The following is a 23374-nucleotide window of genomic DNA, read 5'->3' as shown; positions in this document are numbered from 1 at the left end:
GGAAAATAAATAGCAGGTAAGCATATCCTACAGGTACTGAAAATTATTTAGAATTTTTAAGGTGAATTAAAATGTAAAAAATTATTCAATATGCAAGTGAGGCAAAACATTTTTTTTTAACAAAATATACATTTTAGGAAGTGGAGTACTTTATACAAAAAAAATAATCCAGTTTCAATTAATGCAGCTAGAACTTTGCACAATATAAAAAGATTTTTACATATTTTAATTTTTTTTTATATTGTATTCAAATTGTAAAAAAAAAAATAGGCAGCATAAACGTATATATATTCACAAGCAAGGCCTTACCGCTTTAATTCAGTAATCACTTAAAGCAGGTTTAAGAACTTAACTTATGGAGCCATTAATATTTCACATATCTATTAAAACTATTCTATTTGATTCAAATTATTGTATATTAAATCAGTAAAATGCCCTTAAATAAAAATTAGAGCAGCCAAAACATAATTTCCAGCCCAATGACTAATACTAGAACACTGAAATGTGTAGAATCACATGATTTCACTCACCCATTTTTTGCATTTCTGGTTTTCGAGTTCTCATCAAATGCACACCCATTTCTTTTAATAGAGAGATCCAAAACACCTACAACAAAAATAGTAATAGCAATATAACCTTTTTATGACCATCTTAGGGAGAGAAAAAAATAAATAAAAATCTTGCATTGAATAAAATCTTATTAAAAATATACTGGTTAGTCAGGGCATTACTGCCCTTACTGGTGTGTAAGGCCAGGAGAGCAGAGGCAAAGAGGGACCTAGTCCATGCCCCCCTTTTGCTTCTGCTCACCAGGCCCCAGAGTATAATCATGCACTGTGCACCTGCATGCTGCACATTTCAACGCAGGGGGCTTTCCTGATGCTGCGCAGCTGTCAAAACAGAACGGCCGAGCAGCTACAGGGCTTCCTCTGCCTTTTGACGCACTGCCAACAGCATCCACACGATGACATCGCGTACGTGCACCTCTCGCCAGGATACCAGAAGTGGAGTTGTGCCTGCACGGTGCTCACCTGAGTGGCAAATATCAAACTTTTTTTTTTTCCTTAAAATTAATTAAAATGGGTGTGGGTAGGGTGAGCAAATGATGATGAATTGAGGGTGGGGAACAGTGAAGGATGATGTATTGAGATGGGGAGAGCAATGATGAATAAAGTGAGGGTGGGGAACAGCAAATGATAATGAATTGAGGGTAGGGGGTGTAAATGATATATTCAGACTAGGGAGACAAAAAATGAATTGCGGGTGAAGGGCATAAAATAATAAATGGAGGGTGAGGGAGAGCAAATTATGATGAATTGAGGGTGGGGGAGAGCAGTTGATAATGAATAGAAGGTGGGAGTGAGGACATGACAATGAATTGGGGTGGAGGGGGGCATGTAAATATAATGAATCGGGGGAGCAGGATGTACAGTCACGGGCATTGGAGATGCGGGTGTGTGACTTGTATTTAATTGGGGAAAGTACAGAGGCTACTTAATTTATATATTTATTGGGTTAGGAAAGTTGCCATTTAGAGTAAATGGGGGCACAGTGGTTGATTACAGTTTATTTTTGGAATAGTGGGTTGTATAATAACTAATTATATATTAATGGTGGGTGCACGTCTGTTCAGCTGCACAGTGTAAAAGTTGGGGAAAAAGTGGGGAATGAGCTCTAGATAACTTATTTTCTGCAGAGATTAGTCCTGGCAAGCAGAAGTGTTGGCGGTCTGTGCTGGATGAAGAAGAAAAATGAAGCTGGTGTACTTCATCTAGAGATGTCACTGGTGAGCGAGTGTATTACCTGTACACTATGTACAGAGCTTTTTTTTTTTATTATTATTGATCAGTATTGTAGTATTTGGCCACTGTGTGCTGCTGGTAATATGTGATCTGGTCAAGGAGTGGTTGTATTTGTTCCTTGTATGTGGTATTATTGGTCATTTGTAAAATGCATGCAACATTCCCTTAAAGAAAAAAAAAAATTACCTAAAAAAAAAAAAAAAAAAAAAAAGCATTGGCTATTTTAAGAAATTTTAATAGGTTAGAATAGGGCCCAGCCAAGAGAGTCTACCTTGTCATGATGGCAGGCTTAAAAAAAAATAAAATAAAAAAAAAATAAATTCAGAAATTTGTCAAAAAGTTTAGCTTTTGTCCCCATTTTCCAAGACCCGTAACGTTCTCATTTTTCGGGATATAAGGGTTTATTTTTTGCAGCCTGCGCTGACATTTTTACTGATACTATTTTGGGGTAGATAAGGTTTTGATCACCTTGTATTTGCAATGCTGTGGCGACAAAAAAAACAGTAATTGTGGAGTTTGTTTTTGTTCTAGTTACACCATTTACCGATCAGATTAATTTATAGATATTTTGATAGATCGGACATTTCTGAACGTTATGATACCACATGGGTATGTATATATATATATATATATATTTATGATTTTTTTATTTTTTAAATAGGGCAAAAGGAAGGTGTCTTTTTTTTTCTTTTTTTAACGTATTTATTAATAGTCCCTTTAGTAGACTTGAAACTGCAATGATTGTCTGATCGCCTGTGCTATATAGCAGTGCTTCATTCATGGGCCGGCATTCACAGGAGGATCGTGATAAGCACAGGGTTTTCAGCAGACCCCCAGCTGTGATGGAAGTCAATCAGCACCCTGCGATCAATGACTGTCAAATGCCACTGTCCATGATGGACATCGGCATTTAACTGGTTAACAGCCATGGGTGGATCTCGGATTAAATCAGCCATTAAGTGCCTGGGAATAATGCGGCTCGGTGTGTGAGCATGCATCAAAGGCAGGGACCCGGCCGATATCGGACTTCATAAGTCAGTCGTGAAGGGGATGAATGGAACATGCACCCAGGTTTTTGCTACCACATCTGAGAGCATCATGATGTAGGGGCACAAGTCCTGATTCCAACAATGTATAACTACTGATTGGCATCTTTTTGACTATGCACAGTGTACACAGAAAGCTGCCATTCATTGATGGGTCAGGGATACACTGTGCTCAGGATATGGCGGACTACATGGCAGCAGGTTTACTGCTGCCATGTTGTCCTCCATATTAATGTGTTTTGTATAAACGCACCCCCACCACTGATTGGCATCTTTCTGCCTATGCAGTGTACATTGAAAGCTGCCAATCAGCGTTGTGGCCGAGGTTGAATAGAGCTCAGCATTTAGAGAACTATTAGAACTACAGCAGATAAAATAGATTTTTATCAAAACTGCATCAAGCAGCTCCGTAAATGACACATCGTTGGAATTCGGGTTACACTCTCCATTATGCTGTTTTTAAAGTATATACTCGTGTATAAGCCGAGGCACCTAATTTTGCCGCGAAAAACTAGGAAAACTTATTGACTCAAGTATAAGCTGGGTATGCATTGTCCCCCCTCATCCCCATCCTTGCCGGCATGGCTCCTCATCCCCCGTCCTTGCCAGCATGGCTCCTCATCCCCTGTCCTTGCCAGCATGGCTCCTCATCCCCCGTCATTGCCAGCATGGCTCCTCATTCCCCGTCATTGCCAGCATGGCTCCTCATCCCCCATCCTTACCTGCATGGCTCCTCATCCCCCATCCTTGAATGCATAGCCCCCATGAGAAAAGCATTAAAAAACAAAAAAACAACCATCCTACTTACCTTCCCTGCGCACCCCCTTGTTCCAGTGCCCACAGCTCCTGCAGCCAAGTGATCACATGTCCCTGCTCATTAAGATAATGAATATTCACCTCTCCACGCCTATGGGCGTGGAGAGAGAGGTGTTTTTTCATAACTTAACCCCTTTACCCCCATGGGTGGTTTGCACGTTAATGACCAGGCCAATTTTTACAATTCTGACCACTGTCCCTTTATGACAACTTTATGATAACTCTGGAACGCTTCAACAGATCCTGATTCTGACATTGTTTTCTCGTGACATATTGTACTTCTTGATAGCGGTAAAATTTCTTTGATATTACCTGTGTTTATTTGTGAAAAAAAACCCGGAAATTTGGCGAGAATTTTGAAAATTTCGCAATTTTCCAACTTTTAATTTTTATGCAATTAAATCAGAGAGATATGTCACACAAAATACTTAATAAGTAACATTTCCCACATGTCTACTTTACATCAGCACAATTTTGGAACCAAAAGTTTTTTTTGTTAGGAAGTTATAAGGGTTAAAAGTTGACCAGCAATTTCTCATTTTTACAACACCATTTTTTTTTTTTTTTTTTTAGGGACCACATTTCATTTGAAGTCAGTTTGAGGGGTCTATATGCTAGAAAATACCCAAGTGTGACGCCATTCTAAAAACTGCACCCCTCAAGGTGCTCAAAACCACATTCACCCTTCAGGTGTTACACAGGAATTTTTGGAATGTTTAAATAAAAATGAACATTTAACTTTTTTTCACAAAAAAATAACTTCAGCTCCAATTTGTTTTATTTTACCAAGGGTAAAAGAAGAAAATGGACCCCAAAAGTTGTACAATTTGTCCTGAGTACGCGGATACCCAGATGTGGGGGCAAACCACTGTTTGGGCGCATGGCAGAGCTCGGAAGGGAAGGAGCGCCATTTGACTTTTCAATGCAAAATTGACTGGAATTGAGATGGGACGCCATGTTGCGTTTGGAGAGCCCCTGATGTGCCTAAACATTGAAACCCCCCACCCCCCACAAGTAACAGTGGAAACCCCCCAATTATAACTGAAACCCTAATCCAAACACACCCCTAACCCTAATTCCAACGGTAACCCTAACCACACCCCTAACCCTGACACACCCCTAACCCCAACGGTAACCCTAACCACACCCCTAACCCTAATCCCAACCCTACTCCCAACCGTAAATGTAATCCAAACCCTAACCCTAACCCCAACCCTAACCCTAGCCCTAACCCTAACGGGAAAATGGAAATAAGTACATTTTTTAAATTTTTTATGTTTTCCCTAACTAAGGGGGGGGGGGGGGGGGGGGGGGGGGGGTCATGAAGGGGGGTTTGATTTACTTTTATAGCGGGTTTTCTAGCAGATTTTTATGATTGGCAGCAGTCACACTAAAAGACGTTTTTTTATTGCAAAAAATATTTTTTGCGTTACCACATTTTGAGAGCTATAATTTTTCCATATTTTGGTCCACAGAGTCATGTGAGGGATTGTTTTTTGCAGGACGAGCTGACGTTTTTATTGGTAACATTTTCGGGCATGTGACATTTTTTGATCGCTTTTTATTCCAATTTTTGTGAGGCAGAACCAAAAAACAGCTATTCATGAATTTCTTTGGGGGGGGGGGGGGGGGGGGCGCGTTTATACTGTTCCGCGTTTGGTAAAATGGATAAAGCATTTTTATTCTTCGTGTCAGTACGATTACAGCGATACCTCATTTATATCATTTTTTTATGTTTTGGCGCTTTTATACGATAAAAACTATTTTATAGAAAAAATACTCAAGCTACTTACCAGGTAGCGGTGTTTTTCAGGAGTCCATGACAGCACTAACGAGAGAGGGGATCCGCCCTTCAGGGACAGGAAACCTACAGAGATAAAAGGGCGGCACCTCTCTCCCGCATCAGTTGGATTACAGAGCATGAGAGGACCTCCATTGATTAGTAACACATAAATATCTTAACACATTTCACCTTGTGACTAAATTTTGTAGAAAATTAACCTACATTAGAATATACTTATCGTGATGAAACCCATACCAGTAGAAAGGGAGGGAATATAGGAGTGCTGTCATGGACTCCTGAAAAACACCGCTACCTGGTAAGTAGCTTGAGTATTTATTCAGTCGTCATGACAGCACTAACGAGAGAATTACAGAGAAAAGAGTATTAGGGTGGGATTACTGCTTCCAGCACCCTTCTACCAAATGCGAGATCGTTGGAGCTACCAAGATCTAATCTATAATGATTCAAGAAAGTAGACGGAGATGACCATGTGGCCGCCTTACATATGTCCTCAATTGACACCTCCGATCTCTCTGCCCAGGAAGATGCCATGGCACGAGTGGAATGAGCCTTTACGCCTTCCGGGACTTCTAGGCCACCTGCTGAATAAGCCAGAGAAATTGCCTCCCTAATCCATCTACTCAAGGTGTTTTTGGACACTACACCCTTTTTTGACTCCCTGATAGGATATAAACAGGGAATTGTCTTTTTTCCAGGGATCTGTTAAAGAAATATATTTAAGAAGGCATCTTTTGACATCTAATGTATGGAGTCTGAGTTCCTTTGGGTTTTTAGGATTAGGACAAAAGGTAGGGAGATTTATCTCCTGGAGTCTGTGGAACCTAGATGCTACTTTTGGGAGATAGAGGGGATCCGTTCTTAATACTACTCTATCTTCTCTAATCTGCATATAAGGAGTTAGTCTAGAGAGGGCCTGCAAATCACTAACTCTCCTAGCAGACGTAAGAGCAATCAAAAGAGCAGTTTTTAAGGACAGGATCTTTATAGACGCAGATTCTAAAGGCTCAAAGGGGGGTTCCGTTAACGCCGAGAGGACTAAGTTTAAGTCCCACGGGGCTAGTTTATTCTTAACGATGGGTCTTGATCTAGCGGCCGCTTTAATAAACCGAGCAATCCAATAATTTTTAGCTAACCCACAGTTATACAGTGCCCCCAAGGCTGAAACTTGGACTCTGAGGGTGCTTGTAGCTAGCCCCATTTCGAGACCTTTCTGCAGGAACTCCAAGATCTTTGGAATACTAGCTTTCTGACCGATAACCGATCCTGAGACTGAAAGGAATTTTCTCCAGATTCTTACATAAATATTTGTAGTGGAGTTTTTTCTGCTTTTTAATAGGGTATTAATAAGTCCGTCAGAAAATCCCTTTTTTCTTAATAATGACCCTTCAAATCCCACGCCGTCAGATGTAAACTGGCCACTCGTGGATGGAAGATCGGACCCTGTGAGAGGAGGTCTGGGAGTTCTGGGAGAATCCATGGTTGAGAAATGGACATCTTCCTCAACCAAGGAAACCATGGCCTCTTGGGCCAGAATGGCGCTATCAGAATCACATGAGCTCTGTCCTCCCGAATCTTTCTGAGGACTATCGGGATCAAGTTCAACGGGGGAAAGGCATAGGCTGTTTCGAAGTGCCAAGGAATCAGGAGAGCGTCCACCGCCACCGGATTGTCTCTGGGATTTAGGGAACAAAACCGACGACATTTTTTGTTTTCTTTGTTGGCGAAGAGGTCTATTTGTGGGTATCCCCAACGATGGGTGATCTGATCGAAGATGGTCTGATTGAGCACCCACTCTCCTTGCCCGAGCTTTCTGCGACTTAGAAAGTCGGCTACAACGTTGTGCTTCCCCTTTATGTGCAGTGATGTTAGTGACCGTAGATGATTCTCGGCTATCTGTAAGATACGACCCGATACCTCCATTAAGGACCTGGATCGGGTTCCCCCTTGGTGGTTAACGTAAGCTACCGTTACCTGATTGTCTGAGAATATTCTGACGTGATGGTCCTGTAAGGATATAAGGAAATATCTCAGAGCTCGTTCTACGGCCAACAACTCCTTGAGGTTAGATGACAAACTCTGTTCGGAGGGTGACCAAACCCCCTGGACCCACATCTCGCCCATATGTGCCCCCCATCCCGTGGGGCTAGCGTCTGTGGTTAATACTCGTGATATGTGGTTTATCCAGGGTACCCCCTTACGAAGGTTTGGAGCGTGTAACCACCAACGTAAGGACTGAATAGTGGCAATTGACAAGGAAAGAAAACTGTCCAAGTGACCTTCTAACCGACGAGTGTTGTACAGAACCTCCCACTGTAGGACCCTGGTGTGGTACTGGGCCCATCGTACTGCCGGGATGCACGACGTGAGTGAGCCTAACAGTGACATTGCTCCCCTCAATGTTATAACTGGATTAGCAATCACTCCAAGAATCTGTCGTTGGATCTTTTCCAACTTAACGTCAGGTAGACGGCATTCTTGTAACCTTGAGTCCAATATGAGACCCAAGAATTCTTGGATCTCTAGAGGCTGCAACCGTGACTTTTTAAAATTGATTATCCACCCCAACCTTTGCAAGGCTGCGATTACTTTGTGTAGTTGGGACGTGCAGTGTGATTCGGAATTTCCTATTATTAATAGGTCATCGAGATATGGGACTATGAGAATATCCTGCTCATGAAGATGCGCCATAACCTCCACCATTATTTTAGTGAATACCCGAGGGGCCACCGCAACACCAAAGGGGAGTGCCCTGTATTGGAAGTGTCTTATTGATTCTCCTAAGAGGACTGCAACTCTTAGATAACGCTGGTGGTCTACGTGTATGGGGACGTGATAATACGCGTCTTTCAGATCCAAGACGACCATAAAGCACCCGCCAAACAATAACTTTATTGCGGACTTGACCGACTCCATTTTAAATGACGGGATCCACAAAAATCTATTTAGGCCTTTCAGGTTTATAATTGTGCGAAAAGTGTTATCTGGCTTTTTAATCAAGAAGAGGGGAGAATAGAATCCTTTACCCCTCTGTGTTTCAGGAACCTCCACCAAAACGCCTTTTTGTTGGAGTTCCTGGACCTCAGTCTCTAACGCCAGCTGTTCTGTGGAGGAAGAACGCAATGGTGTTACCAGAAACTTGTCGTCAGGAGTGAAACGAAAGTCAAACTTTAAACCAGACTCCACAATGTTCAAGACCCACGGGCTATTGGATATAGTACGCCATGCCGGATAGAAGGCTAGAAGCCTGCCTCCTACCCGGTCCGCCAGTCATTGCGGCTTCCTGTTGTCTCTAAAGGAGCTAAACATGTAGCCTCTACCTTTCTTTTTGTTGGCATCGTATCTGGATCTTTCTCTATTTGGTCTTGTTCGATCAAACCACCTCCTATTAGTGCCTCTTCTGTAAGAGGACCTACCGAGGTAGGGAAACCGTTTCTTACTGTCTCCCGCTTTTTCTAATAACTCGTCCAGAACCGGACCGAATAGGTGTTCTCCCACACACGGGATGTTGCACAATTTGGATCTGGCCTGCATGTCTCCTTGCCAACATTTCAGCCAGATTGCTCTACGGGCTGAATTAGAGAGCGCGGCTGACCTAGCCGCCAATTTAACTGAGTCCGCTGAAGCGTCAGCAAGGTAAGCCGCAGCCCCCTGAATCATAGAGAGGGAGGATAATATTTCATCTCTCGGCGTTTTGTTCTTCAGCTGACTCTCCAGGCTATCCAACCACACCATCATAGACCGTGCCGTGCAGGTGGCGGCGATTGATGGTCTGAGAGCCCCTGCTGAAGTTTCCCAGGCTCCCTTGAGAAACACATCTGCCCTTCTGTCCAGTGGATCCTTTAAAGTACCAAGATCCTCAAATGGTAGAGAGGACTTTTTTGAAGCTTTGGCAACCGCCGCATCAAGCTTCGGGGCTTTATCCCACGTGGCCGAAGCAGACTCCTCGAACGGATACTTCCGTTTGAAGGATGGAGGAAGAGAACCTTTTCTTTCCGGTTTTTTCCATTCTCTGGAAATTAGGGCGCTAACTTTCTCCACTACCGGAAAGCATCTGCGGGATTTACGGTCCAGACCTCGGAACATGACATCCTGCATGGATCTCTCTGGTGTCGTCTGCTCAATCCCAATTGTATTATTTACCGCTTTAACTAGGCGGTCTATGCGGTCAAAAGAAAAACAAGAATGTTCGTATTCAGAACCCGAGGAGGATACTGACGAGAGAGAGACTTCCGACTTCAGATCTCCTAAGTCACTATCCTCATGTGAACTTGGGGATCCAGGGTCAGTTATTTTAGACCCCCTATGAGATTGAGATCTTGTAGAGCTTCTAATCTCCTGTCTAACCATCTGTCTTAGACTAGAAGCGAAATCCGGTGTTTCTTCCGCTATTAGACGCTGGATACACGGACCACATAGTCTCTTAACGTATTCGTCAGGGAGAGGAATACCACATTCTGCACATTCCTTGTGCTTGGATTTAGAGGACCGCTTTTTTCCCTGATGTAAAAAGAGGGAATAAGGAGGGACACTAATCACTAAGTGAACTTTCACGATGATCACTTACCCCTACAGTGTCCAAGTGGTACCGAAGATTGCGGGGGGACCCTCTCCACCGAAGCAATATCCATCCGGCTCGAGGACTTTCCGGCTTTATCAGATTGCCCAGCTTTACCTCCAGGACGACTACTGCCACTAGAACGTCGCTGGGTGTTCGCTGTATGGGGCTTCTCCAGGGTTAAACACTGCTGCTCAGAAGGCAACTGCACCTGCTCCTGAGACTCCATTGTAACAATGGACATGAAGCATGAAGCAGCCATCATTGAATTCTTAAATAGCCGGCCCCCTGAAGGTACCTCCCCCTGATGGGGGACAGCCGGCCAATCCCGGTGAACTGCCTGGTACAATCTGGCGTGTGGGAGGCCCCTCCCCTTCCAAGACCCCCGCCAATGGTACCACGATCCTCGTCTGGAAGTAGCGCCGCCAGAAATATCCGAAAAATCCGCGCACGCCGCCTATACAAAAGAAAACCGCTGGGCGCCGCCATGTTTTCCTCAGTGCGACGCACTGCGCATGCGCCGAGCGTCATTGCCTGCTGCCGAATTAAGCCCCGCCCCCCTATGCGCGTCACCTCCGGTGCGACGCTTCCTGGACGCTGAACGCAGCGCTCGTGCTGGTTAGGATGCCGGTGAAAAGGGAACGCTCCAGCGCAGTGCCGGCAGTAAGCGTATCGCTGCTGCGCTGTGTGTTAGTTTTAGACGCCGATGAGAGGGGACGCTCGAGTGTAGTGCCGGCCGTAAGAGTACCGCTGCTGCGATGTGAGTACCGTTTAGAACGCCGGTGAGAGGGGACGCCAGGGAATGGAGGGCCTCCCACCGTATACTCACGCGTACCTGGCGATGGGACACCCCTGGAGACAGCACTCCCCCTGAAGGCTGCTCCTGCCGTGCTGTTGCCTACCCCCACAGCCCTCTGTGGTGTGGCACATCCAGCGTCGCGATCAACACCGAGGAAGGGGCCATCCCGCCTCCAGGATCGGTGAGTCGGACCTGGGTCAAATTTTTCTTCGCCTTCTTCCAAAGGCCTCTGCAGGGTCCCCTGTCAGGGACAGGAAACCAACTGATGCGGGAGAGAGGTGCCGCCCTTTTATCTCTGTAGGTTTCCTGTCCCTGAAGGGCGGATCCCCTCTCTCGTTAGTGCTGTCATGACGACTGAATAAATAATTATTTTTCCATCGCTTTATTCTGAGGACTATAACTTATTTTTTCGCTGATGCTGTATGGTGGCTCGTTTTTTGCGGGACAAGATGACGTTTTCAGCGGTACCATGGTTATTTATATCTGTCTTTTTGATCGCGTGCTATTCCATTTTTTGTTTGGCGGTATGATAAAGCGTTGTTTTTTGCCTTTTTTTACGGTGTTCACTGAAGGGGTTAACTAGTGGGACAGTTTTATAGGTCGGGTCGTTACGGATGCAGCGATACTAAATATGTATGACCGATCAGTTGCTGAACTCTCCAAATGCTGCCCCCTTTGTTTTACAAAGAATGCGTCACTTATTGGCAGGTACCGTACAACACGCAAAGTCAAAAATCTCAAATAGCAAGTTTATATTCGTTGATAAGTTTTTGCCACAAAGACTGAAAACATTAATCTATGATATTTTATAAGACGTACTAGAATATTCACACAGATCTTACCATCCTGAAAAGTTTGTTCTTGAATCCTGGTAACCGTGAGGTCAAGTGGACCGTCTTGCTCATCAAAAAGTAAGCTAGCGGTATGGTCTTTATGGATGCCAAGTGGATCATCTGCTATTGTTCCATTACTATTGGGATACATTTTTCGGCTTTTTGAAATATATTCAATTGCAAACTGACGGATCATTTTCTTCATTAATTCCTGAGCTACAAGTGGAATGTTGGGATCACAGTTCTGAGGAAGATCTGTCAAAATAGAACAGACGCACTACTTATCCAACAGGTAGTCATTCTTACATGTTTCAAAACATACACAGAAAGAAATAAAAAACACTTTTCAAAGCATGAAGGGAGCATCTCACGTAAAAAACACATTTTGCTATTGGATTTGCCTACTGCTTTAGTACAAGGCAAAAAAAAAAATTTGGAAAAAAATGCTCTATATGCGAGCGCCAGCAAGCATGCTCTGTGCATGAAGAGTTGTGTGATGTTTCATTGCAGCCGGCTATGATTGGCCATTGCTGTCACTTGACCTATCCCTGATAAGTAAATGCGACCAGGCAATACACTCTGACACTGGTATACTGGAGCACATTTGGAAGTGTAAGCATAGTAAGATTTCTTTTTAAATGTATTTTATGCTGCCCAATATCAATTTGCCAAGGTAATCACTTTTTTTTAATACATAATAGAGAAAAGTGTAAAAGTGAAATCACTGGGATCCCCAAGCTCGCCATTTCTGGGCCTAAATTCCACAGTTATGGGACTCTATGCTAAAATATGTGGAAGGGTTTCACAAGCATTATTTAAAACAGTTGTAATAGAAAAAAAAAAAAATATATAGAAAAACACTTTTTCCAATAGAAAACAGAGCAACTCTTCCCTATTAGTGCTCACTCACATGACAGTAGATATTCCCTTGTTGGAGAGAATCGGACGATTATGCTACACACTGGTTAAACGCTGATCAGACTCGGAGCCGAGTGTCAGCTCGGTGTGATCAGATCCTCTTGGATGTGAGAACCGTAGCACACAGAGGATTAGAGTAAAAAAAAAAAAAAACCTTTCTCCATTCTTTAAATCCGGAGATCGGACTGCACTCAGATGGCATTCGAGTGCGGTCCGATGTGTTACACACAACCACAGACTGGAATGAGTGAGTGGCATCAGATTTCAAAATGAAATTGAAGCATAATGTGATTTTTTTTTTCCCCAGTGACTGTCCATAAAAAAAAAAAAAAAAAAAAAAGCCATCAGCACCGCCTTACCGAACAGCACTTGGACCAATAAAAACATTGGATATCATTCGTCTGATTTATACGCTCATATCAGTGAGTCCTTAGAGTCTGGCATTCAAGTGACCCCACAATTCTTTTCTTTAAAGGGAACCCGTCACATGAAAGAACGTGGCACGGGCCCGGTCACTGCTCTTTATATAGAGAGCGCGGCTGTATCCACACCCCTAGCACTGACAGCAGCTCAGCATTACAGTCGGCTGTCAGTCAGTGCAATCCCCATGACTCAAACCGGAACACTATCGGAAGGAATAAAGTTAATTTCCTCCCAACAGCGGAATTCTAAGTGCAGGCGCTGGGCAGGTTCTGAACGCTATTAACAAGCGGATCAACCTCATATCTGAATGTTAATAGCCTTATTTTATGTGACAGGATCCCTTTAAATAAAAAAAGAAATAACAACATTTTGTGTTAATGAGAAGCCCTTAAGAACATACCTTTCTTTAGAAAGAGTGCATTTAAATAATTTTCAGCTTGGCATTCAGTTTTCTCGGTGATGAACTGGCCCTGAGATATCAGTTCCCCTGTAGGTGTGGATTGTGCAGATCCACCTGACGACGAGCAATCCTAGCAAGGAAATACAGGAAACATTATCTTACGCCGTGGGCTATAACTTTATACGGGAGAGGGAGAGACTAGAACGGACAGATACTTACATTATTATCCTTGCGGAGGTTACATAATGAGCACTTATCATCCACACACCAATCAACCAGTTCTTCCGGTTCACAGTCTAAAGTGGGAGGGAAAAGAAAAAAAAAAACAGATGGTTTCCAAATTTTTGGCTAGATCTTGGGCTGCAGATTTAAAAGAGGTTGCAGCAAGGTTCCAGATTTTAACAGGTCTTCCCATCTTACAAAGTGACGCCATATTGTAGGATAAGGTAATTCGCTTTATGAAATTGACAGGTGCCAAGAATGATGGGAATGGTATCTGCGTATTAAATTGGCACCAAGTAAACTCTGTGCTGCCTCCCACTCGCTCTTATGATTGGTGGGTGTCCAAGGTACAAAGGAAGTTAGGAAATTGTATAGAATAGCTTCCAACAAAAAAACACAAACAGGTTTCGAAGGAGCAGAGTATCACATGCTCAACCTCTGCTCCATTCACCACCTATGGGAGGCGAGTGCAACTCTCAGCCTTCTCCAGCTGCCCCATAGACAATAAGCATGAGCAAGTGTAACTGCCCTCCAGTGAGGACTGCAGAGCCTTCGTTCCTGCATTCCAGTATACCGGTTTTTAAGATTACAGAAAACCCTGCAGCTCTGGAAATAACCCTTTTAAAAGGGAATCTGCCACCAGGTTTTTGCTACCTCATCTGACAGCAGAATGTCAGAACAGTACAATAGCATGGATGTACGACTACAATGTCTACCGAGTGAAGCAGTTGTGATATAATCAGCGTTTGTTGATGTAGCAGAGCTCGGAAAGCTGCACCTGCCCTCCTAAAAGAGCAGAGAATCTCCTGGTGATAAAACCTAAACCGCACAGCCAGAAAAAGTGACACATTGCTGAAATCTGTGTTTCAGCCCTTACATCCTTTTGTCTTCATATTCTAGAGCAAATACTTGCTGATAATGGTACATTTTAAAAAGCATTTTTCTTTATTTAAGGAAACTGATGTTTGAGGGCTTTTTTTGTGGTATGAGTTGGAATTTTGAATTACATTCATTTTACCATATAAATGTACTTAACAGTGGGACAAAAATTTCAAGTGTGAGAAAATTGTGAAAATAACCTTCAATTCCACCATTGTTTTGGGTTTTATTTGTACTCATTGTAATAATACCTGGCAGTATGATTCTCAAGGTCACAAGTATGGGGATACTAAAATAAATAATAAAAACAATATAATATAAAATATATTAAATTTATTATTTTCATTCATAACAAAAAAAAAAAAAATTGGCTTATGGCCCCATATTCCGAGACTTGTAACTTTTCAGGCAGTACAGCTTTTTGTGTCCTGTACTGATTTTTTTATTTATTTTTTTATTTGATCAATACGAGCCTTTAGGAGCGCACATTCTTTTGCTTGAAATCATCATTTTGTTTTGCACCATAAGGGTATGTTTCCACGGTAAGTAAACGCTGCTTGTTTGACGCTGCAGCGTCAAACAAGCAGCGTCCAGATGTTCCAGCATAGTGGAGGGGATTTTATGAAATCCCGTCTCCACTATGCGTGGAAACCCGCACGCGGCGGCCCTGCGACTCCGGACATGCTGCGCGTCTTTTCAGATCGCAGCATGTCCGTACACCTTGCGGGGACGCAGCGTCCCCGCAAGGCATATCACAGGGCCCTATGGCGAGGGGTGCGATGATCCCGGATGTGTACTGTACACATCCGGCACCATCGCGTCCCAGGAAGGGGGCGGGGCTTAGCGCCGAGCAGCTTCGCCGCTGCGGCGATCCCGCCGGCAAACCGTACCGTGGAGCCATACCCTAAGGGTATGTGTCCACGTTCAGGATTGCTTCAGGATTTGGTCAGGATTTTATGCAGGTAAAATCCTGACCAAATCTGCACCTGAGGTCACTGGCAGGTCACCTGCATTTTTTCTGCAATGTAAGGACATGCTGCGTTCTTAAAAGACGCGCCGCATGTGAGTTTTCTCCGGTGTGCCGCATGCGTCTTTTACTGCATAGTGGAGACAGGATTTCATGAAATCCCCTCCACTATGCTGTAACATCTGGACGCTGCGTTTTTTTATGCATGCTGCTCAACGCTGCATCAAAAACGCAGCGTTTCCTGAACGTGGACACATACCCTAACTTTGCAAAAAATGAAACACAACGTAAGCTCAACGGGGCTAAAGAAACCGCGTTCTCTTTGAAGCATAAGAACTCATACTTGGAGCCTTTGATTAGTTTTGCGTGGAGGCCGAATCCACTAGCACCATGGTGGTAGAGTGCTGATTGGAGAGTTACATATATGTCCGCTCATATGATATCAATAAAAACAGTTATGACGCTTTGAAATTTTATTTGAATCTTTTGCAGTAAGTGAAATGCTCCAACCGAAAAGTAAAGTTCTTGCAATTCCACTTTATTTTAACTTCACGTTAAACTTCAGTAATTTTATATCTTGATATGGAATGTTTAATTTTCCTTAAAAAAAAAAAAAAAAAAAGGGTGGAAAAAGGTGAATTAACCCCTTCACCACCCAAGCCTATTTTCACCTTCATGACCAGGCCAAATGTTACAATTCTGACCACTGTCAGTTTATGTTTTTTTTAAATTTATTTATTTATTTTTAGAAACCACATCACATTTGAAGTGACTTTGATGGGCCTATATGACACAAAATAGCCAAAATTTACAAATGCATCCCTCTCAATGTTTATTAACCCTTTAGGAATTTTTGCAATATGGAACAAAAACTGTAAAGCGCTGAGGAATATGTTAGCGCTATATAAAAATAAAGATTATTAAAATAAAAACATTTAACTTTTTTCAACCAAATTTTTTACTTTAGACCCAAATATTTGTATTTTTCACAAAAGTAACAGGAGAAAATAGACCCAAAATTTTGTTGTGCAATTTCTCCTGAGCACGCGGATACCTCATATGTTGGGGAAAACTACTATCTGGGCGCACACACGGCAGAGCTCAGAAGGGAAGCAACTCTTTTTGAATGCAAAATTTGCTGGAATAATTAGTGGACATCATGTCCTGTTTAGAGAGGCCCTGATGTGCTGCCTTTTTGGAAACTAGATGTGTAGTGAGCAGCTTGAACCCCAGGTTCTTCACAGAATTTTACAACATTGATCTGTGAAAATGAAAAAAATATATATATTTTTCCAACAAAAAGGTTTTAGCCCCAGTTTTCTTCATTTTCACATTGATATCAGGAGGAATGGAGCTCAAAATTTGTTGTGCAATTTCTCCTGAGTACACATATAGCTTGTGCGTGATCAAAAACTACTTTTGAAGGCACAGTATAAAGCACAAAAGGGCAGAAACGCCATATTAGAGTTCAGATTTTGCTGGAATGGTTTGAGAGAATGGTTCAGGTGCCTGAACAGTGAAAACCCTCAAGTGTGACCTCATTTTACAAATTACACCCCCCAATTAATTCATCTAACGGTGCAGTGATCATATTGACATCATATGTGCCTCACAGAATTTTATACCATACAGTTTTCAACCTGGATGGTGCAAAGATGCGACCGTCCCAGCTAAAAACCACTGGTGAAAGAGAAATGCTGGGAGCGGAGCTTCAGTGACTAGCGGTGACGTCACTGAAGCTGCGCTCCCTCACAGACTGGAATACGGTAACCTTTGGACCGTGGGAAAATGACTTTGTGGATTGATTTGAAGCTTTTTTAGGAACATTTTACATAACATTTGGGATCACATTTATCTGGCGCTCTACGCTGAGCACTTACTATGGGGTTTCCATCTAAATATCCGAGTGACGTGATTCAGATGAAACCACCGAAGGATCCATTCACTATAATGAGGCAGCAGAGTTACTCTGGACTCCATCTGGCCCCTGTTCAGCAGTGTCCTTTTTAGAAGTGCACAAAACTGTGCCCAACGACACTTATGTCTGCCTAAAAAGACAAACACCACCAGATCGCATGGAATGCACAGAGCCTCCCATCTGCCTCTTTATAGGGAATCTTCTGCTGGGGGTTCAGTTTGAATTATGCATTTCAGTGATTTACACAGAAACCCTGATGCAAGTACTCAGCGTAGAGCGCAGGATAAATGTAAGCAGAGCCTTACTGCAACGGCGACTTTATTCTTCAGGTCGGTGCATTTACAGCGATAGATTTGTCAGGTTTTTATGCTTAGCTAGGTGAATAATTGGTTTTATTTTTTTTTTACACTGTTTCTCGTGCGGTATAAACAATACCAGATTTAAATACCATATATACTCGAGTATAAGCCGACCCAAGTATAAGCCGAGGCACCTACTTTTGCCACAGAAAATGGGTATTATACCTACCGATAATTCGGTTTCCAGGAGTCCATCCTGACAGCACATTGGAGGACGTCCTCCTCCTCCTTGCAGGGACAGGAAATACAACACGAGAGGTTAAAAGGTCCCACTCCGCCCCCTTTCCCTCAGTGTTTTGACAAGTACCACACCATGGATAGATATACTTTGAAATTTTTATTAACCAAACATATTACAGCATATGCACTGGCATGAATAGGGGGGGAAATAACGGTGCTGTCAGGATGGACTCCTGGAAACCGAATTATCGGTAGGTATAATACCCATTTTCCAGGACGTCCCCCTGACAGCACATTGGAGAATACCAAAGAAAACGCCTTTAGGGTGGGACAACTGCTTGGAGAACTTTTCTCCCATATGACACTTGCTGAGCTGCCATCACATCTAATTTATAGTGCCTACAAAATGTGTTTACCCTGGCCCAAGTTGCAGCCTTGCAAATCTGATCTAGGGACGCTCCTGCCCGTTCAGCCCATGATGCTGAAACCGCCCTAGTAGAGTGCGCTTTTATCCCTGTTGGGCAAGCTAACCCTTCTGATGAGTAGGCTTTTGAAATTATGGTCGTGATCCATCTAGCTATTGAAGCCTTGGACGCTTTTTTACCCTTATTCTTACCCCCAAAAAGAATAAAAAGATTAGGATCTTTCCTCCAGGGGCTAGTGGCTTCTAGATAGTTTAATACTGCCCGCCTAACATCAAGGGAGTGTAAAGCCTGTTCTTTTTCATTAGCAGGGTTCTCACAAAAGGATGGTAAAATTATCTCCTGGTCACGGTTTTTAGCTGAGGCTATTTTAGGGATAAAAGCTGGATCTAATTTCAGAATTATATGGTCCTCTCTAACTTGAAGGTATGGATCCTTGATAGAAAGAGCCTGAATTTCACCTATACGTTTAACAGTTGTAATTGCTACTAAAAAGGCCGTTTTCCAGGTACGTATTGAAATGGGCATGTCCTCCTCGAGAGTATAAGGATCTTTACATAGAGCCCTGAGGACCAGATTTAAGTCCCATGTAGGAGCTAGTTGTCTTAAAGTAGGACGTAATCTCTGGATAGCTCTAACAAATCTAATTATCCAGGGGTGGGAGGCCAACGGATAATCTAAGAAGGTACTGAGGGCCGAAATCTGGACTTTAATTGTACTCGGCCTGAGCCCCAAGTTAGAGCCAGTCTGTAAAAAATTTAAGACTCTAGGAACATCCAAAGCTCCCGGTATTACGGCCGACCTGCCACTTTCCAAACAGAATTTCCTCCAGATCTTGTGGTAGATGGCTGTGGTCACAGGCTTCCTACTAGCCTGGATGGTTGTGATTACTTCATCTGAAAGACCTCTGGATTTCAAGATGTCCCTTTCAGGATCCATGCTGATAGATGTAATTTCTCTGGGTCCTGATGCAAAACCGGCCCCTGATGAATGATATTCTTCCATACCGGGAGTCTGATGGGAGCTATGACAGTGGAAGATCCTAACAACGGGAACCAACTTCTCTTTGGCCAGAATGGCACAATCGTCAGCACCGTTGCCTGGTCCTCTTGAATCTTCCTGAGCACTACTGGAATAAGTGCTATTGGAGGAAAAGCGTAAGACAGAGGTTCGTTCCATGTTTGGCTTAGGGCATCGACTGCTTCCGGCATGTCTGAAGGGTTGAGTGAATAAAATCTGGCCACCTTCGAATTTTTCCTTGTGGCGAATAAGTCTATCCTGGGCGTTCCCCAACGATGACATAGTATTTGAAACATTTCTTGATTTAATTCCCACTCGGTTGGATAAACTTTCTTTCTGCTTAGATAGTCGGCTAGGATGTTTTGGGATCCTTCTAGATGCACTGCTGTTATTGATAGAACCACGTTCTCTGCCCAGGAAAATATTCTTTGCGCTAGATTTTGAAGCGCCCTGTGTCTGGCCCCGCCTTGATGTCTCAAAAAGGATACTGCTGTCACGTTGTCTGATAAAATCTTTACGTGTTTGTCCTTTAGACATGAGTAGTTTCTTCTGAGGGCTTCCCAAGCTGCGTATAGCTCTCTGTAATTTGATGACATCCGACTGATTTCTTCGGGCCACTTGCCCTGAAAGAATCTTCCTTCCAAGTGTGCTCCCCATCCCCACTGACTTGCGTCCGTGGTGATTACCACACAAGGGGATGATATCCAAGGGACGCCCATTTTTAAATTGTAGTCCTGGGTCCACCATCGTAGAGATTTTCTTGCCTTCATTGAAAGGAACATCCTCCTGTCTAGTGATGAACGAGAACGATCCCACACCGAGAGTACTTGCTCTTGTAAAGGTCTTGAGTGCGCCTGAGCCCATCTGACACACGGGATGCAAGCTGTCATCTTCCCCAAGATCTCCATGGCCATTCTTATCGTAAGTGGTCTTTTTTGGAACCGTAGAATCATTTTTATTAGAGAGATTCGTTTGTCCCTTGGCAAGAAGGATTGTCTGGTTGTAGAATCCAGAAGTACTCCCAGAAAGATCTTTCGGGTCTCTGGCCTTAGATGAGACTTTTTTCGGTTTACCACCCATCCTAGGTGTTCTAAAACTGCTATAACCCGATCTCTGTGTTGCAGCAGAATGACCTCTGTCCGTGCTACGATGAGAAAATCGTCCAAGTACGGAATTATTGTTATTCCTTGGTTTCTTAGGAAAGCCACTACTTCTGCTACTAATTTCGTGAAAATTCTTGGAGCCGATGCAAGACCGAACGGGAGGCATTGAAATTGGAAGTGGCAGGTTTGGTCCGGAAAACTTACCGAGAATCTCAGAAGCTCCTGAGATGAGGGGTGAATTGGAACCTGATAATACGCACTCTTCAAATCGAGAGTGCACATTACCGAATCCTTGTTTATCAGGTGAATGGTTGACCTGATTGATTCCATTCTGAATCTTTTGTACCTGACGAATGCATTCAGGGGTTTCAAATTTATTATTGTACGGGACCCTCCCGACGCTTTTGGAATTGAAAATAGGGAGGAATAATGACCTGTGCTTAGTTCCGGAACGGGAACCCGAACTATAACCCGGGATTTGTACAGATCTTGTAGGTCTGAGAACATTGGGGAATTTGTAGCTACCACTGTTGGTGCAATAACCCTTTGCGGTACGCGGGAAATCAGCTCTATTCTGTAACCGTCTGAGATTATTTTGAGGACATAACTGTTGTCGGATATCTGATTCCAGTGACTTAAAAAGAAGCTTAGTCTCCCCCCTATGCCTATGGCGTCATTGCTTTCTTGGTCTATAACTTGAACCAAAAAGGGAGGGTCTTCCCCTCCTGTTCTGGGCGTAAGAACTCCTAAATGTTCCTCTGCCTGATCTCCACTGCTCTCTATACTCCGGTTGTCTGCGTGGGGGAGGGGGGGGAAGTGGCCTTCTCCGAAAGGGCTGAAACCTCCTAGGTTTATCCTCAGGGAACCCTTTTTTACTGTCAGCTGCAGATTCTAGAATGTCATCTAAAGCCTGACCAAATATTCTAGAGCCTGTGAATGGGATGGCACACAATTTATTTTTGGATGCATTATCCCCCGACCAAGATCTAAGCCAAATGGCCCTCCGGGCTGCATTTGACAGAGAGCTATTTCTAGCCGCGAATCTAACTGATTCAGCCGAAGTGTCAGCCATGAAGGCCGTGGCTGACTTTATGATAGGTAGGGATGAAATTATATCAGCCCTTGGTGTTTTATTAATCAAATGTTCTTCCAATTGTTCCATCCATAGGAACATGGATCTTGCTACTGACGTGGCTGCGATGTTAGTCTTTATTAAAGCTGCTGAAGTCTCCCAGGCTCGACGTAACAGGATATCCGCTTTGCGGTCCATTGCATCCTTGAGGCTAGACGAATCCTCAAAAGGTATGGATGTCTTCTTTGCCACCTTGGCTATGGGGACATCTACTTTAGGAATTTCTTCCCATGTCTTGATCTCTTCTGGATCGAATGGAAGACGATTTTTAAACTCTCTCGACATCACCAATCTTCGTTCCGCATCTTTCCATTCCTGAGATATCATTCGACGAATATGGTCGCTCACCGGAAACACTGTTCGTTCTTGATATGCGAGACCTCCGAACATCTGATCTTGTCTAGATCTTGGATGTGGATCTTCCTTTATCTGCATGGTACTTCTGACCGCTTGAACCAGCTCTTCTGTGTCTTCTACCGGAAAGTAATACCTTCTCCCTTGCTCCTGTTCTTCCAATGGCAATTCTCCTTCTTCCTGGTCAAAATCTCTGTATTCCAACTCCGCTTCCGAAGAAACCTCCTGGTCTTCCTGTTCTGGATCCCTTCTTGGTCTCTTACGGGCTGGACTCGGACTGTCCATATTCCGTTGTGACAGAGGCCAAAGAACTTTGGATCTCCTCACGGATTAGACTCCTCATCTCCGATAACATTGCTGGTTGTTCATCTCTGACAACCTTAGTGATACAAGAACTGCAGAGAGCTTTCTTGTATGCTTCTGCAAGCTTCACACTACATATGGAGCACCTCTTAGATTTTGTCAACACTTTGCCCGACTTTTTTGCCTGAGAGAGGGGAGTCTGAGTGGCCTCTTTATCCTATAATAAGAATAAGAACGGCTCAGTGTGCGTGCGGGCGTATATAGGTAGTCTGCGCACTGCGCACTTACCCCTGTCTCCTCATTTCTGTCCTCCACACTCTCTGTTGAGAAAAGCCCCATATAAATATGTGACTTTATCAAACAAATGAGGGATATAGCAGCTTCTGCCGCACTCACCCTTAGTCTCCGGCATATTGCAACAGTATGGCTCGCACCGACCACACAATCCTGTGTCCTGCAGCCAAATCGCTACTCCCGAATTTCAAATCTGGCGCTCCTCACACTGGAAGGAACGCTGGCTGGGAATCTGCAGCGCTGTGTTTTGCGCCTTTAAAGACGCTCACTTCCGCGTTCCACAAGGTGGAACGCACGCTGAGATGCCGGGAGGAGAGAGCTACGAGGCGCACCCCCGGATATGACGTCACCTTACCTGCGCTGATACCGGAAGTCCTGTCTGGTATATGCGTTCTTACTGTCTCGCTGCATCTGCTGCGGCGCCTCTTCTCCTGGCGCCTGAACCGAGAGCCCCCCCCCCGGGGGAAGCGGTTCAACCCAGGAGCCCGTCCGCTCGACTGGTCTCTGGGCAGAGGGACTCCCCACCGGGAAGTTTCTGCCTGGGGCTTACTACTGCGGGGGAAGGATATTGGCCTAGCCGCACGATCCCCCGAGCCCTCCGTTCTGGTGAGTCTTCACGCTGTATAGCGCTGTTCCTCTCGTGTGTCCCTCCATGCAGGGACAGGAAAAACACTGAGGGAAAGGGGGCGGAGTGGGACCTTTTAACCTCTCGTGTTGTATTTCCTGTCCCTGCAAGGAGGAGGAGGACGTCCTCCAATGTGCTGTCAGGGGGACGTCCTGGAAAACTGGGTATTGCATTGTCTCCTCATCCCAGTCCCAGTATGC

The 23374-nt window shown here is 43.9% G+C and overlaps 1 protein-coding gene across 8 annotated transcripts in view; it reads right to left on the bottom strand.

The window, feature by feature from the left end:
* The window catches only part of LCORL (ligand dependent nuclear receptor corepressor like), a 150378-nt gene that overhangs the window by 52395 nt on the left and 74609 nt on the right, over positions 1-23374 (bottom strand). For 5 of the 8 annotated variants that reach the window (XM_077279999.1, XM_077279994.1, XM_077279997.1 and 2 more), the window contains exons 3-4: positions 11665-11910; positions 531-606 (exon numbers count right to left, since the gene is read on the bottom strand). In XM_077279999.1, coding sequence (XP_077136114.1) covers positions 531-606; positions 11665-11910 — 322 coding nt within the window. Of the gene's footprint in view, positions 1-530; positions 607-11664; positions 11911-13396; positions 13527-13615; positions 13693-23374 lie in introns of all 8 variants that reach the window. The other 3 variants (XM_077279998.1, XM_077279993.1, XM_077280000.1) reach the window with 1 other exon arrangement.

The sequence above is a fragment of the Ranitomeya variabilis genome, chromosome 1 (genome assembly GCF_051348905.1).
Source record: "Ranitomeya variabilis isolate aRanVar5 chromosome 1, aRanVar5.hap1, whole genome shotgun sequence".
Lineage (NCBI taxonomy): Eukaryota > Metazoa > Chordata > Amphibia > Anura > Dendrobatidae > Ranitomeya > Ranitomeya variabilis.
The sequence above is the reverse complement of the archived record's forward strand: the minus strand, read 5'-3'. Positions and strand labels throughout refer to the sequence as shown.